The following is a 16,439-nucleotide window of genomic DNA, read 5'->3' on the forward strand; positions in this document are numbered from 1 at the left end:
AACCACCCACCATGCAGTCCTGACCTGGCACCCACCGATTACTTCATGTTCTCCAATTTAAAGAAACAACTTTGAGGACGAAGACTTTCGAGTGAAAAGGAAATGAAGGCGGCAGTAGACCAGAATTTCGAAGACAAAGATGGCGAATATTTTTTCACTGGGTTAAAAGGCATTTCTAATAAATTTTAGAAGTGAATTGAAGTACAGTTAGATTATATAAAAAAGTAAAAGTTGTATACATTTCTATAGGCCTTAATTTCATAGGCTCCAAACTTTTCAGCCTCCCTTCGAATGTCTCAATAAAGTCTTAACACATCGAACATCGGTATAGTCGAAGCCGCCATCTATATCTTTTTCTTCCCATGGAAATGGCGTAGAGCATTCCCTACGTAGCGGAGCTAAAGACAAACAGCTTAACTCAAGAAATTATTATTTTTTCTGCTGGCAGAGGGAGCAGGAGCAGGTGAGAAAATGATGCTATTATTTGGCGGTCTTTCATGGTCAAGTTATGTGTATATAGCTTGCTGTGGATATCGATTGTTATTGTTATTTTGATACTTTTATGCATTTGTGGTTCTGAGCCGTCTCGCCTCGTTATGTTGAAACTCGAACAAAAGAGAGTTGGTTCTGAGAAATCGAAACAACCCATATACGTACATATATGTACATTCTATCTGTCCAAGGACTGTCATTTTAGCATTTTACCCAAACCCTCTGTTGTGCCGATCTTCGGTAATGAATTTTCTTGGAATGCGGATATATGACTTCGATAATGTTGTTGCTGCAGCAGCACGTTGCCCCAAATTGTGCGATGTTTGAAGGTCGGGTTTCCCCGTGCGTTCTGCTAGCGTAGAACAAATCAAGGTGAGATCGTTACTGGATCTGGAGTGAGTTGCCAAAATAAACAAACAAAATATTTAACAGTAGTTACATACGTACGATACATATGTATGTAAGTACCTTAAAATTTTTGGCAAATAATAATCAAAGTGTGCGAGCTTTAAATATTGGACTGCGTTGTTGTTTTGGGTTGAGGGTGAGGTTGGAGGCCACTATATTTATATATTTTACAATAGTAATATATTTCGCTGTATACTTTTAGTTAATGTTTTTTCTCTACTTGTATTCCATTTAAAAATCTAATTGTGACATTTTTTCAAAGAAGCACATCTACATATTTGTTTTTTGTTTTTTCAACTGCAACAACACAAATAGCTTAAAACTTTCGCCTATTGTTTTTAGTTTCTGCTTTCACTTTCTGTTTATGCTTTTTTGCGTGATTTTGGCATCTGGATATTTTCGGTTTCAAGCGGTTTTGTCACTTAAGAAATTATCCGAAAAGTTAAATAATATAACATCAAAAATATTATTTGTAAATTAAAACACCTAATGAATTACTCTACTTTACTAGTGACTTTTCGCCTTAAAAAAAATGTTAATAAAAAAAAGTTTCTTTCCCAGCACATAATGCTAGGTGGTAAAATTCTATTTACAATTGCCGCACTTTTATGAAGACTTACATATGTATGTGCATACATATGGGGGTATTGGCTTAAAAGTTTGTGAAATAAGTAATAGAAATACATAGTTGGCAGTTTTAATACATGCACATAGTATATGTACATATGTATGTAGGGTGGTCCAATACTCAGCAAAATCAACGTTTTTGAATTTTCTTGCTGCCATCCTCAGAATTATGGAAAATTGAATATAAGGACAACCTTATTTTTCAGAAATCTTTTAACAATAGAATTATAATACAACATTTTTACTCTATAATTTTACTAATTATTTTTTCAAAGTATGTGCATTGTGGTTATAAACACATAAAATAACTTATTGTTGTAAATAAAAGATTACCGTTTATGAGAGAAATAGTCAGTAAGATTTTTAAGTTATATAATCATTATTAATTTTGGAACGAAAAGAAACCTAACTTGAGAAGGGATTACGGAAATTCGTTTCAAAATATATAACAACATAATTTTATTCTATGAAAATTTCTGAAGGGTATTTATTATTTTCATTCGTTCAAAAATATTTATTTTTAACGATTTTATAGAACTTCTACAAAAAATGGTTTTTCTTCATATAAAATACATGAGAAATGTCAAAACCACCACGACACCATTAGTTATAAACCCATTTCAAAATAAAATATACTAATTTCCTTATTTTCGATATTCTTTAGTTCCGAGGGTTTGCTAAAAAAACATTGATCACCCTAATGTAATGTTTATCTACGTGGTCACACTTAAAAATCGATGTTAGGAAAATATGTATAATATAACCATTTCATAAAAATTATTAGTTTACTAGATAAACATAAATTATTTATTGAAAACAATATTTAAGGAATGAAAGATATAAAAAATTTTAATACAATATTTTTTAAATGTCACAAAATTTTTTTATGTTCATGTTAAAACCTCGTGGAAATATGCCATGAGCAGCTGGACTAAAAAAGCTTTTAAAGTTACTTAGGTGCATATGTATGTACATACATACAAAATCAATTAACCGTTTAATGAAAAAACTGCAATACTATATTACTCTAGAAAAAGGGAGTAGTAAAAAACGATTATTTTAAATATAATTAAATTTTTTTCTTTAAAGCTGAAGGCACGAAAAATGCCAAAATACCATATAATGGAAAAAAGGTTTAAAGAAGCATTAAGAGCTTTCTAGAGGGTTAGCAGCGAACCGGTTTAACCGCATTTTCTACTAATTGCCCGAACCGAAATTTTCCAAAAATATTTAATCCTAACCGAAAACCGAAGCTTTTTTTATAAAGTCTTAAGCTCCTATTATGAGTTGCATTCGATCTTCGACTGTGGTCGAAAGTGCTGATCGAACGAATTTTCATTTGGTATTACGGCCCTCATTCGATGAAGAATAGCGCTATTATGAATTTCGTTCGTTTAGGTTGTTCACAATAGTATATTTTTCACCGCTGAGAAGCTTTGTTTACAAATCGAACAAACTAAATATTTAGTGTGCTTATACATTTGTCGTCGGAGGATGAGAGCTTAGAAAACTGGCCTGGAGCAGAAAACGTTTAAGAGAGTTTAAGTGTAGTCTTTCGAATATATTTTGACATACAAAATATTTAAGAAAGTTTGTGGTCCAGATCTGTTTAAAATACATATATTAAAACTATAAACAGCTCTATGATTTTTTTCTCAGAGATCGTGCCAACTGGGTATTGGGATTTTCGGCTAATTTTTTGTGGACAAATTTTCCCCACTTTTTGTTAAATATGTTATGTATGTTGTGTGACAAGATATCAAACAAAATAGTATGCGTATAGCATATGGGAATATTATACATATACATATATGTATCTATATGCTTTTATTGTATATATTTTTATAATTCCCCACCCGTTGAGCCGATCCAAAGCCCCGGTCAAAAAAACATAAACACTTTTTACGAACCAATCCAAAGGTACAGAAATGGTTCGAACTGCTGAACCGAACCGATCAAATTTTTCAACCGGCTCAGGTCCTTGACTGAAACTCATCGAAAATAACAATTTAATCACAGAAATTTGGATATTAGATTACGCGTTAAAAACGAACGAAAAAATTACACCGAATATAGCAAAACATCGAAACGTTTTATCTCCAAACTAAAGTTAACAACAAGAAGTGAAGTAAGTTGGTCCCAAAACAGGCAGAGAGTACGATTACGCTATCGAAAGCGCCAACAGCTAAACTAGAAGTCTGTCTATGCTTTTTAAATATTAATAAAACAAAATTCCGCATTCCACCTATTACTAACTGCACTGAAGCTTTATTTTTATGACCAAATATCACTTTTAAGGCCAAAGTTGAAGCTGACCGAACTTTGGCCAAATATACCAAAGACTTTTTTCATTCCGATTTCCTGGTCTGATTTAGTTTATAAATTACCTATAAACAAGAAAAATAAATAAAATAACTCCACAAAAATTTTGCCGATAGGTGGAGCAGGAGTTGAGATATTTGGATACCCCGTGTTTATTGTCCGATTTTTTTTATATTTATAAAGCTTATTTTAAACTTATTTTTTTTACTATTAACTTGTTCAGAATAAAATTTGTGTTTAAAGGGCATGTAAATTTGAATACCTACTTGAGAAAACGGCTCTTAAGATGCTGTAGGTAAGTAAGTTTCACAGTTTTGTGTCCAACAACCCCGGAAATTCGCAAAATGGACGTCCTCTCACGGTTTGTATTTAATTCTTATTCATTGAAACTTCCCCAATGATTTCGGAGTCACTCTAACACCGAAAATCAATTGGAATATGAACACAAAACACCGAGTAAAAAAGCCCACGTCCCTTGGTTTCCTGCAAGAAAATTCTGGGTAAGAACTGGGGCAGGATACAAAGCTCAGCCTGCATTTCGATAGCTGAGGCGATCAGATCATGTCCAACAGAAGTCTTGAATTACATATGTCATTTGCCACCGATTGATCTCTTTAGTAAGGAAAGTGCTTCACATAGTGCCTGAAGATTGAGGGAACTTAGACTATGGAAAGAACGTACGTACGGGCGTGGAGGTATCCTGTACTCTTTCAACGACCCAAACATTCGCGAAAAATCTGACTACATCCTTCGCTCTTCTTTAGAATTAAAAAAATTCGGCACGATGTTTCCACCAAGAAAGGAGTGGAATAAGCCNCCCAAACATTCGCGAAAAATCTGACTACATCCTTCGCTCTTCTTTAGAATAAAAAAAATTCGGCACGATGTTTCCACCAAGAAAGGAGTGGAATAACCTTTTTTTTTACTGAACACTTCGAAGTATGTACCTCCGTCTCAAAAATGGATTGGGCGGAAATTTTTTCAACTGATCTCCAAATCGAAGAGTCTATTCGACTACCGAATTCGGCAGTATTTTTCAGGCAGAGGTGTTTGCCATCAAAGAGGCATGCAAAATAATTTAAGCTACGAAGCTAGCAGGAACCAGCGTTGTTATTTTCTCGGATAGTCAGGCAGCGATCAAGACACTTGGCTCTGTAAGCATCACCTCCAGCATAACAAAACAATGTAGAGAGAACGTTGTGGCTTTAGCTGATAGACATGGCGTTGCACTGATCTGAGTGCCGGTTCACAGCAGAATTCATGGCAATGGGAAGGCCGACGGAATAGCCAAGGAACGTGTCGGCTCTGGACGCACATAAGTTGGAGTTGTTGATCTCGACACTTCAACCAACCAACCAATCCCCAATCACCAGATGGAGATTCCCTGATCTCTTACCCTGCCTACTATTTTTCGCTATGAGCGTCACACAATTTGTAATGGATCAATAACCTGTGCTCTAAGGCGAAAAGTTACTCTACTGTAAGAAGCTTTACCCCTTCCTACAAAAATCAACGGCTATCCTATTTACGACATGGGTAAAGGAGGTCGAAATACCAAAATGTATTCACGCCGATGGAACACTAATTTCGATGATAAGAACCCAGATAACTTAACGGTGACCGCCCCTGCGAGAGAAATGTTTTAGTATCGTTGGGCTTGTCATAGGCATAGGTGTCCGCTCCCCTCTTCAATACATTTGTTATTATTTTTTTTTCGAAGTTCATCCAGCCTCCGGAGTCTCGGTTGTCTCGGTCTAACAGCATACAGATTCCCCTAAGAGTCTTTGGGGAGTGTTACTGGAGTGCAGTCCTTGGCCAGATATAAATCTGGGTCGTTCCGGTTACGTAGACCCGACTAATTTGAGGCAATCAACTTGCTGACCTGTATTCGAAAGTAAGAGTTACAGCCCGACCTGACTCACCTCGCCATTTTAAAATCAACGGCTGCCTCACTCACCACATGAAAACAGGGCAAAATACTTCTCGATAAGACACGCCGATTGGACACCACCTGTATCGCCAGCTAATAATACGAAAATTCTGACGTCACCTTTGATAGCTTTCTGTCTTTTTCTTGGAGCACAGGTAAAGAGGCGATAGTGTCTGAAACTTACAACACAATTGGCCTGCTGGTTCTAAACTATGCAATGTATGAAGTTTTACCGATCTGCAAAAAAAAACCTTGCACTCTGAACATCCACGGAATGTCTTCTGATGTCGCCTGAACCNTGATAGCTTTCTGTCTTTTTCTTGGAGCACAGGTAAAGAGGCGATAGTGTTTGAAACTTACAACACAATTGGCCTGCTGGTTCTAAACTATGCAATGTATGAAGTTTTACCGATCTGCAAAAAAAACCTTGCACTCTGAACATCCACGGAATTACTTCTGATGTCGCCTGAACAATGCTCTCCGTCAGGGAACATAATAACGGAGGTTTCAATTAACGTGGTTAGAGATTTTTGAGGCCATCACCGTCTACGGCGAGCGCTACAGAACAGTGATAACTGATTTATTTTACCCCAAATTTAATGATATGGACGTAGATGAGATTGTGGTTCCAGCAGGTTCGCGCTACGTACCACAGCGCACATACTGCATGAAGGTTTTCTGAGGGTATGGCTATCTCTAGCGGTGAAGCGAATTGGTCACCAAGACCCGATAGACTTTTTCTTTTGGGTTATTCGACCGATGTCCTTAAAGCCTTCGTAACATAGGTCATCACTCAAATTCCGCCGGATCTGTGCGACAGAATTATTGAAAATTGAAGTCGCGGATCCGTGGCGGACATTTAAAGGTTTTTTTAGGTATTCGTAGACCTTTACCTCGCACACATTTGCTTTATTCCATTTCAATATCAAATATTGGAAAACCCTTTGTACAGACACTTGCTGGAAGCAGAGCCACCTTAACACCCTAGCAGTCCTCTCTACGCAGCTAACGAACGACATTGGATCGCTTGGATTTTGCTTCGTTTCTATTGAAGTTGTGTTGCTATAGATCCATTGCCGCATAAGACTTGAACCAACGCACCACAATAGCCCAACTTCGCTCTGGCTATTTTAGCAGGCTAAACTCATACGTGAGCAGAATTAATGAGGTTGTGCTCAACCATTGCCCGGCATGTGGAGAGTTGCCACATGACTCTCAGCACCTCTTCATATGCCCTGAGAACCCCACCCAGCTGATGCCCCTGTCCTTATGGACAGACCCCTTAGCTGAAACAGACGACAACATTGACGCGTTCCCACGACAGTCGGGTCTACGTAACCGGAACGACCCAGATTTATATCTGGCCAAGGACTGTCACTCCAGCACCACTCCCCAAAAACCTTTTTGGGGAACTTATATGCTGCTACAACAACAACAACGTTGACGGATGAACCGACCCGAGCGGGGCTTAGTAGCCGCTACAACAACAACAACAACTGGAACTAACAAATTAAATGATATTAACGAAATATAACTACATACAAATGTATATAAATAAAAAGTCAATTTGTTTTGTTTTTCTTTTCCGCGTGAGTTTTGAGATAAATCCAAAAAATCATATTTATTCAAAACTACTGCTTTTATAATAATATTTTTTTTTGCATTTTTGTTTTTTAAATAAAAAAATTATAATTGAAAAAATATATAATGTATGTAAAAATACAAAATATTCATTTAGCATTAATTGTGGATGTATGTTGTATATGTAATTGTATGCATTCTCTTGTAAATAAATGTATAAAATAAAAGAAAAACAGTTACACCTCCTCAAAAAAAATAATAATAATAAATCATGTATGTATGTACATATAAGAAAAAATGAAAAAAGNATACAAAATATTCATTTAGCATTAATTGTGGATGTATGTTGTATATGTAACTGTATGCATTCTCTTGTAAATAAATGTATAAAATAAAAGAAAAACAGTTACACCTCCTCAAAAAATAAAAATTATAATAATAATAAATCATGTATGTATGTACATATAAGAAAAAATGAAAAAATAAAAAAATGGTTGCAACATCGAATGTAAAAAAAATAATCATATGTACAGATTTAGAGGTACATACATATGCAACATCCTCATATCTATGTATGTATGTGTATATAATTTATGTATGTTTGCGTGATTTTGTGTAATGGAGATGCTTGTACATATATGTATAATGTTGATGAAATTAAATTAAAACATATTTATTTAGGTATTTGTATAAAATATATGTTTTTTTTTTTTAATACATGTATGTGTATGCGTAAATGTAGAGGGGAAATATGAAAATGCAATATACAGAAAACTAAAAAAACAACCGCGCACAATTATTTAATGCTAAAAAAATATTGTAAATTTACAATGAATATGCGCATGAAATTTTATATATTCTAAAATATAATAATTATGTGATNAAAAATATTGTAAATTTACAATGAATATGCGCATGAAATTTTATATATTCTAAAATGTAATAATTATATGANAGAAAACTAAAAAAACAACCGCGCACAATTATTTAATGCTAAAAAAATATTGTAAATTTACAATGAATATGCGCATGAAATTTTATATATTCTAAAATATAATAATTATGTGATTTTTTTTTAATAATAAATATGCGCAAAATCAGCGTGCATAAAAAAGCAATTGAAGTGCCTATTTTCGCTAGAAATGAAATTATATTTAGAAAAAGTTGTTTATTTTGAACACATTGCTACTGCAAAACAGACCAATCCCAAGTTGGGTATTAATTTCTATATTTTTTATTTTTNAATTGAAGTGCCTATTTTCGCTAGAAATGAAATTATATTTAGAAAAAGTTATTTATTTTGAACACATTGCTACTGCAAAACAGACCAATCCCAAGTTGGGTATTAATTTCTATATTTTTTTTAAATTTTTTTGTAGCCACTGTCTTGCCGTTAAATTTTCACTTTCGATTTTTATCTTGCTCACTCTGCTGCTACATAAATTATACTTTTTAAAATTTTCTCTGGTCGTCTTTGTCCATGGTGAAATTAGATATGCCATGGTCTTTGCCCCTGCGCTTGTAAATAAATTAATTATTTTTCAAATTTAAGTTGTAAATAATAAAAATTGCTTAATAAACATTTTCTTTAGGGTTTTTATATATAGTTAATAGTGTACATATGTACATTTAAATCAACCAGATGAATATGCTAAATGTTTCTTTACATAAAAAAAATCAGTCCAATTTACTAATTGAAGGTCAATATGAAAATGTATTGTATGTACCTATGTATGTAAATACACACATTAGAATTATACATACGCATTAAAACAGAACTAAACAAAGATTTTTATCTGTGTTAATATTTCAATAAATAAACAAACGAACGTAATTAATAAATTTAACGCAAAGCATATTTAATCAAATATAAGCAAACTATTATTACGAGAAACGGTGGTAAGTGCAAAAATTGCTTGTTTGTTTGTTGTTATTCCTGCCTTTCTTACTCTATCTTACTCTGCAGTTAGCGCAACAATTCGCAGTGCTGCTGCAACCATTGGACTTCATTGCTTTACAGTGGCGGCGGTGGCGGCGGCGCCGGATGATGATAATGACGCAAGTGTTGATGATGATTGTGGTGATAACCAAAGTGTGACGCGTGTTGATGTTGGTGCGCATGATGTATGTGGTGTTGCAGTTGTTGTGGCTGAGCTTGCGACTGTGACTGCTCCTCTGCAGCGCCCATTTCTGCCTGAAGTTGATGCTGGTGCTGAGCGTGCTGCAGCTGCAGCTGTTGCTGCTGTTGTTGTTGCTGTTGCTGTTGCTGCTGTAGTGTATGTTGATGTGTATGCATTGCCGCTGTTGCATTGTGAAAGTGTTGATGATGCCGATAGTGATGATGTGTATTAGCTTGACCGTTCACGCCATCTGTTGACAAACCTCGGCCAACAGCATCGTGATTCGTTTGCGATGTTGCTACTGCAGCCGCAGCTGCCGCTGCTGCCGCTGTGGCTGCTACCGCTCCAACACCACTGCCATTCGAACGCATACAATTTAGTGAGAAATTGCTGAATTCTACCACAATCGGCGCTGCCGATATGACATTTACATTTTGTGTTGCATTAACAGTGCTGACGCTTGGTATTGCTGCGCCGCTGCTACCGGCGGCGTACGTTGTTGCCGGTGCGGCGGTGGCTATCGCCAGCATAGCTGTTGGAAAGAGATGTGGCTGTGTTGCCGTTGAAGCGCTGCCGGCGTTCTGCTGCGTGTGCTGACTGGGCAGAGCATGAGCCAAACGCTGTTGTTGCGCATTCGCCTGCGCTGTGTTCGTTGCGTGAGCTGCTTGTCTGTTGCGCACTGCATGCTGTGTGGTTGTTGTTGTTGTTCCTGCTGCTGTATGACAGTGCTGATGTTGATAATGTGCTGATGGCTGCGCTACCGCGTGTGACTGTTGTTCGTCTAGTTGCTGTTGTTGTTGCTGCTGATGCTGCTGCTGTTGGTAGTAAGCCGATTGCAGCTGATAGTGCTGCTCGTACTGCTGTTGTAATTGCAACTGCATCTGCTGGTGGTGAAATGCATCCGACAGCGGCGCCACTGTACTGGCGGCAGCATAGTGCTGATGGTGTGCTTGCTGCTGCTGCTGTGTCGATTGCTGATGGTGCTGATAATGTGTTGTGAGTGGTAGCGGGGGCGGTGGAGGTGGTGGAGGCTGCGCGTGACGTTTTGCTGCAGCAGCACTAGATGCTGTTGGCGCTGCGGTATCGCCTGTGCTGTTATAGTAAGCGAAATCATTAGTGCTTGTTGGTTCTGCGCTGCTTGGCGGTGTGCTGCCAACGGATTTTGCTGTTATGGGCATAGAAATTGCCATACTGTTCGCCTTCATATGTCTGCCACAGCCGCTATTATGTTGTGAGTTGCTGTTGTTACCATTGCTGCTGCCATTAGTGGTATTATGGTTGCAGTGGTCTTGATTATTGCTGCTGTTACGATCACTGCAATTGTTGTTGCTGCCAGAAAGTTCACTATTAGCCGTAGCAGACGCAGAAATACATTCATATTTTTGCGCATTCACAGCTGACAAAGAGCCAGCTGAAGATGACTCCGAAGTGGGCTTTGCTGTTGCTGTATCGATCGAAGCATCCATGGTGTTAGCTGTTGTTGTTACCGATGATGTTGCCGAAGTCGTTGAATTATTTGTGGAAAAGTAAGTGTCAATTTTGGGAGCTGATGATGAATGCGACAAACTAAAAGAATCAAGTCTTTGTCATTTGGAATTGCTTTGTAGAGCTGCGTTGATTTGTGTCCACAGCTCTTTTTTGCAGGACTTCGATCTGAAATGCGTAGGGTAAATATATGCAATTTTTTGTTATAACCACGCATACACAAGCGTTTACTCACCTTTTGATAGACTGTAGCCAATCTTTGAACTGAGCACTGCCTTCGGGTGTAATTTGGAAAGCGGCGCGTGCAGCCAAGATGATGCTAGCAAAATCCTCGTAATCGGCCTGCGTGAGATGGTATAACTTCTGGTGTATACACTGAATATACCTGTATTTGGAGAGAGAGAGCGGGCGTAATTAAACAAACACATGCAATAATGTGAAATCAACAAAGTGCTACTTACATCTGTTGACATTTTTGCACCAAAGGGGTCAGCGCCGAGCGCAAGTGCTGCATTACCAATTGATGATTGTTGCGCCCCAGATAGTGTGCCGATTCGATAGCCACATCGTGCAGCACGAAGGGACTAACTATCGAATTGACTGCGCATACGCAAAATTGGTGCAGATATTGCGTGCCGAGTTTCTTGGAGATACGCAGCAGCCATTTCACATCCTCACCGTAGGGTGGATTGCGAGCATACTTTGCCTGTGGACGATCATCGTGTACGCGACGTGCTAACGTCTCCATGGCCAACATACCAACATTGTAGGCGGCGAGTAGATAACGTAATTGGGTTGAGCTGCAGGATTAAATGCAAAATTTTAAATGTGAACCCTTCAGCCAACAGTGGGCTCAGCAATGCATTAAGCCAAAGCACCATACTTGATGGAAATGTTCAATATGCGCAGCCACGGTTAAATGCCGAATTGGAACTTAGTTGCGTAAATAAGGCATTTCCATAAATTATAGTTTAGAAATTAAACATACTGATGCTTTGACTTGATGCATTTATGAACACACCAATAGATATTAAAAACAAAGAGCATGCACTGCGACCTAACGGCTTTAATATGACCTCTACTCTTCCCAACCCGTGGTACTTCGCTTGCACGAGATCTGGATTCCTCAATGTCACTGGTCGATAAGACCTTTCATTTGCCAAAGCTTGCGAAATTTAAGTGAGTATGCTTGGCTGCCTGTTCTATGGAGCGTTTAGCTAGAGAATTATCTCCAATGATGTCGTCGGACATGTGCGCATTTCTCCCGAACACACAACTAGACCAGGGCCGGCGAACCTTTATACATACACGTGCCATAATTTCTGAAAAACAAATTTAGTGTAGCCAAAACCAAGTCGTGACTTATCACTGTTCTTGGGGACATGTTAAATCGTGAAAAAAAAAATACTAATGCAAAAAAAAACGAATTAAGCGTCTCTTAAATGCCTCTGTGAACCTTGCGTGTGAACGCCAGCTTCTGCAGATAGCTAAAGTGTCTAGAATTGAATTCCAAGTTTTAAAAATTTTATTATTAGCATTTTTGCTCATATTGGCCGATGGTCTTTCTAATTCGATTGCTTCAAGCTATTTTCTTGTTACGACTAAGTATTTGGNATGTCACTGGTCGATAAGACCTTTCATTTGCCAAAGCTTGCGAAATTTAAGTGAGTATGCTTGGCTGCCTGTTCTATGGAGCGTTTAGCTAGAGAATTATCTCCAATGATGTCGTCGGACATGTGCGCATTTCTCCCGAACACACAACTAGACCAGGGCCGGCGAACCTTTATACATACACGTGCCATAATTTCTGAAAAACAAATTTAGTGTAGCCAAAACCAAGTCGTGACTTATCACTGTTCTTGGGGACATGTTAAATCGTGAAAAAAAAAATACTAATGCAAAAAAAAACGAATTAAGCGTCTCTTAAATGCCTCTGTGAACCTTGCGTGTGAACGCCAGCTTCTGCAGATAGCTAAAGTGTCTAGAATTGAATTCCAAGTTTTCAAAATTTTATTATTAGCATTTTTGCTCATATTGGCCGATGGTCTTTCTAATTCGATTGCTTCAAGCTATTTTCTTGTTACGACTAAGTATTTGATCCATATTGAATTACACTGGAACTCGATCAGCTGCATTTCAAAATATTTGATTTCCAACCAATTAAATTTAAACAAGTTCAGTTTATCAAGTTAAGTCACGTCAGGATATATAATATTTTTGAATGTTTCCGATAATTCCTTGAATTCAGAAAACGTCGATGAAAATTCGTCGATGAGAGAATTTATTACCAAAGAAGACTCTTCAGTGACTCTTCATCCGTCTGGTTTTTTATCTAAATCCAAATCTGATTTTAAATTTGTTAAGTTTAGCAAGCATTTATAAATTTTTTTTTTTTTTGGGGTTTTGGGTAGGTTGGCCGGTTTATATAAAACCACCGCCAGGTTATTCCTCTGCTTTCAAAGTATATATCTTAGTATGTTGTCTTCCAAATGTTGTATTCAATCATCGCTCCACTGATACACGATGGTAATACCGCTAAGGGCCAGAACCACGTGCAAAAGTTTCTGCTTATATATGCATCAAACGTCTTATTACTTTTAATTATTTATCAATTATAACAAATTGAAAAGTGTACTGTGATTTAATGGTCCATAAGTAACCAGGTTATTCCTCAAATTGTTAGGTATGTCAGAATGTATTAAAGATTAAAAATTTAAATGGCTGGGAACTAAGTCCTCATGTCGCCAGGTTATTCCTCCAATTTGGTAATTTATTGTATTTTAATGGCAGGGAACTATGTCCTCATATCGCCAGGTTATTCCTCCAATTTGATAATTTTATAATTATTCGTCAAATTATTTTAGGTTTTGTCTAAAAAATTTTCTGTTGCGTTATGTGGAACAGTTACAGTGCATGTTACTTTTTTATTTCGCAGTTACTTTGTTCATCAGATAGTACCGTATCAACGGTACGCTTTAACATTTTCATTTCGTTTTTATATCAACTCTTTTTCTATAAACGTCTATTACTTATGTAATTATTATATTATTTATAGTATTATCTTCTCTTGTTTTTTAAAACTTTTAATTTTGTATTTAATGAACCGACTTCATTTTTATGTGTAAATTAATCAGATATTTGTTTTAACAAAAACTCGACAGGTCAACACGACCATACTCGTCGAGGAGCCATTTTGAACTGTAAGCAAGCATTTTTAATTTTTGGAAACAATTAGGCATATTCATAGTCAAATTAGGACAACACTAAAGTTAGTTGTAGCTTTTGACATAATTATCAATAGTTGTTTTCGATAACAAAATTAGCCAACACCAGCCAACAAACAAAATCAAGAGCGTAAGCGAAATTTCTCTCCCAAAGAGAAGAAAAAGCAAAAAAGTAAGCGAACAGGAAATTAGCCATCACTTGCAAAAACCGGAGAAGAAGACACACCAGCTGACTTTGTTTATGTTTTATTTGTAAACAAACTGAAATTCATGTTGCCTCCATGTAAGAAAAAATGAAAGTGAACGTTCAATGTTCGCCAGGAATATTTCAAGAAGTAAAAACTAGTTAGCACTATCATAGTCACAGCAGGCAGCTAAAAAGCATATAAATACCAAAACTCGAAAACTCAATTTTTGTCTATTTACAAAAATTTCAACCTTATGTTTTGTGACCATATGTTTTCGTGATGGACAATAGTTGCGTTCGGCAAGTCAAAAATTTGTAACAGTTTTTCCAAATTAGAGAGATGCCTCCTGACGTGTCTGGGCGAGGGCTCGCCACGTCGGTGGCTCCCAACCAGAAACTCCTTGCAGAGCATAGTGTTATGCTCCTTAACATGGAGCATTTTCGCCTCGTCGTGCAGGTGATGTTGCGGCGACATCAGAAGGCATCCAGTCGCTGTCCTAAGTGCTGTGTTTTGTTTCGTCTGTAGCTTTATCCACTGCGTCCTACTAGTCCCCGGCGACCACACTGGTGCTGCGTAGTTTAAAACCGGCCGGCCTATTGCCTTGTATGTTGCCAGCAACGTTTCTTTGTCTTTGACCCAGGTACTGCCGGCTAGCGACTTGAGGACTTGAGGCTCTATACTTTGTTGACAACAGCGGTTGCGTGCGCAGAGAAGGAGAGCAGGCTGTCGAATGTTACTCCGAGTATTTTGGGGTTGTTCACCGTCGAAATTGTTGTATCATCGACGTGAATTCCCAGCGGTAGCCTGACATCCTTCGTACAGGTGGTGAACAAGGTCGCAGAGGATTTTATGGGGGAGAGGGTTAGGCTGCAGGCAGTGAAGAAGCGAGAAAGCCCGGAGAGATACCCGTTTACTTTCGAACACAAGTTATCAATTCCATTCCCAGACGCCATGATCGAGCAATCGTCGGCGTACGAGACAATCGAGACTCCCTCTGTTGGTTGAGAGAGTTCTGAAATGTAAAAGTTAAACAGTAGTGGGGAAAGGACCCCCCTGTTTTATTTTTCGGAGTTTGCTCGATTTGTCTCTTAACATTACCGACAAGTGTCGGCCACTCAGATAATTCGCCGACCACCGTTTGAGCCTCTGTGGTGGAGAGGAAGCCTCTATATCTTCTAGCAGCGTGGAGTGGCTGACGGTGTCAAACGCCTTTGACAGGTCCAACGCAACGTGTTATCTGAGTGTTTATGGCGTTAAGTGCTGTTGTTGTACTGTGCACTTTACGGAAGCCATGCTGATGCTTCGCTGGGTTCAGGTGGTTTGCGAGATACGGAAGCAGCAAGGCCTCTAGTGTCTTCGCTACCGGGGAAAGGAGTGATACCGGTCGATAAGATTCTCCTTTGTTGGCTGGTTTCCCCGGTTTAAGCACTGGTACCACTCTCCCCACCTTCCAGATGTCTGGGATGATGAGAGTGGTCACTGACATATTGAGGACCTCCGTTAGGTACGCTACTCCCGCAGGAACCAAATTTTTCAGCATCAACATGCATATTCCGTCGGGACCCTAGGCTTTAGAGGATTTCGCCTTCCCGATGGCCACCTGAACTTCACCGGTGGTGAAAGCACGGGGAGCACAAGTTGTTGGCAGTTTGTGCAGCCTTCTGGTCACCCGACGGTTGCTTTGTCCGCCAGAGGCTAAAATAGCCTCCGGGTCCGGCGAAGCAATTTCGGCGAAAAAATTTCGACCCTGTCGTCGTTCTTCGTCGGATTGGACGGTGACCTCACGGTTGAACAACGCTTTCTCACACCAGAGGTGAAGTTAAGTCTTCAGATGCTCTTCCCACTTCTTCCGCTTATGTATGTTAACTAGTTGTCGAATCTCCGCGTTGAGATCCCTGATACGGGGATTTCCAGGATCAGCCTGACGAAGGTTGTCTCGCTCTTCGGCTAGAACAGCCGCTTCAGCAGGCAAATTTGGGCGGAACTTGCGTTCACCAAGGTGGGGAGCGTAGCGAAGGTGCTCTCAGTAAAATCCGCAAAGTCTTTTCAATCAGCTTTAGAA

At 38.4% G+C, this 16,439-nt stretch overlaps 2 protein-coding genes across 2 annotated transcripts in view; both read right to left on the minus strand.

Annotated features, from left to right (window-relative positions):
• Positions 1-276: 276 nt before the first annotated feature.
• On the minus strand, positions 277-10,946 carry LOC108363636 (hybrid signal transduction histidine kinase L-like). Its single transcript, XM_017617059.1, has 2 exons — positions 9,743-10,946; positions 277-398 (listed from the first exon to the last, which is right to left on the minus strand). Exons 1-2 carry the CDS (start codon positions 10,944-10,946, stop codon positions 277-279), a joined length of 1,326 nt encoding a protein of 441 aa, XP_017472548.1.
• Positions 10,947-10,993: 47 nt separating this feature from the next.
• Positions 10,994-16,439, minus strand: part of Dora (zinc finger SWIM domain-containing dorado) — a gene marked incomplete at its 5' end in the record, with an annotated part of 55,623 nt that continues 50,177 nt past the window's right edge. The window contains 3 exons of the mRNA XM_017617060.1: positions 10,994-11,133; positions 11,201-11,350; positions 11,427-11,765. Coding sequence (XP_017472549.1) covers positions 11,067-11,133; positions 11,201-11,350; positions 11,427-11,765 — 556 coding nt within the window. The remainder of the gene's footprint in view (positions 11,134-11,200; positions 11,351-11,426; positions 11,766-16,439) is intronic.

Source organism: Rhagoletis zephyria, unplaced genomic scaffold (assembly GCF_001687245.7).
Source record: "Rhagoletis zephyria isolate East Lansing unplaced genomic scaffold, Rhagoletis_zephyria_1.1 Rzeph_scaffold_01321, whole genome shotgun sequence".
Lineage (NCBI taxonomy): Eukaryota > Metazoa > Arthropoda > Insecta > Diptera > Tephritidae > Rhagoletis > Rhagoletis zephyria.

Coding starts and splice junctions, on each gene's coding strand:
- LOC108363636 (XM_017617059.1), bottom strand. CDS start 10,946: ATGGATGCTTCGATCGATACAGCAACAGCAAAGCCCACTTCGGAGTCA. Junction 399..9,742: donor TCACGATGCTGTTGGCCGAG/GTTTGTCAACAG, acceptor GTTTGTCTTTAG/CTCCGCTACGTAGGGAATGC.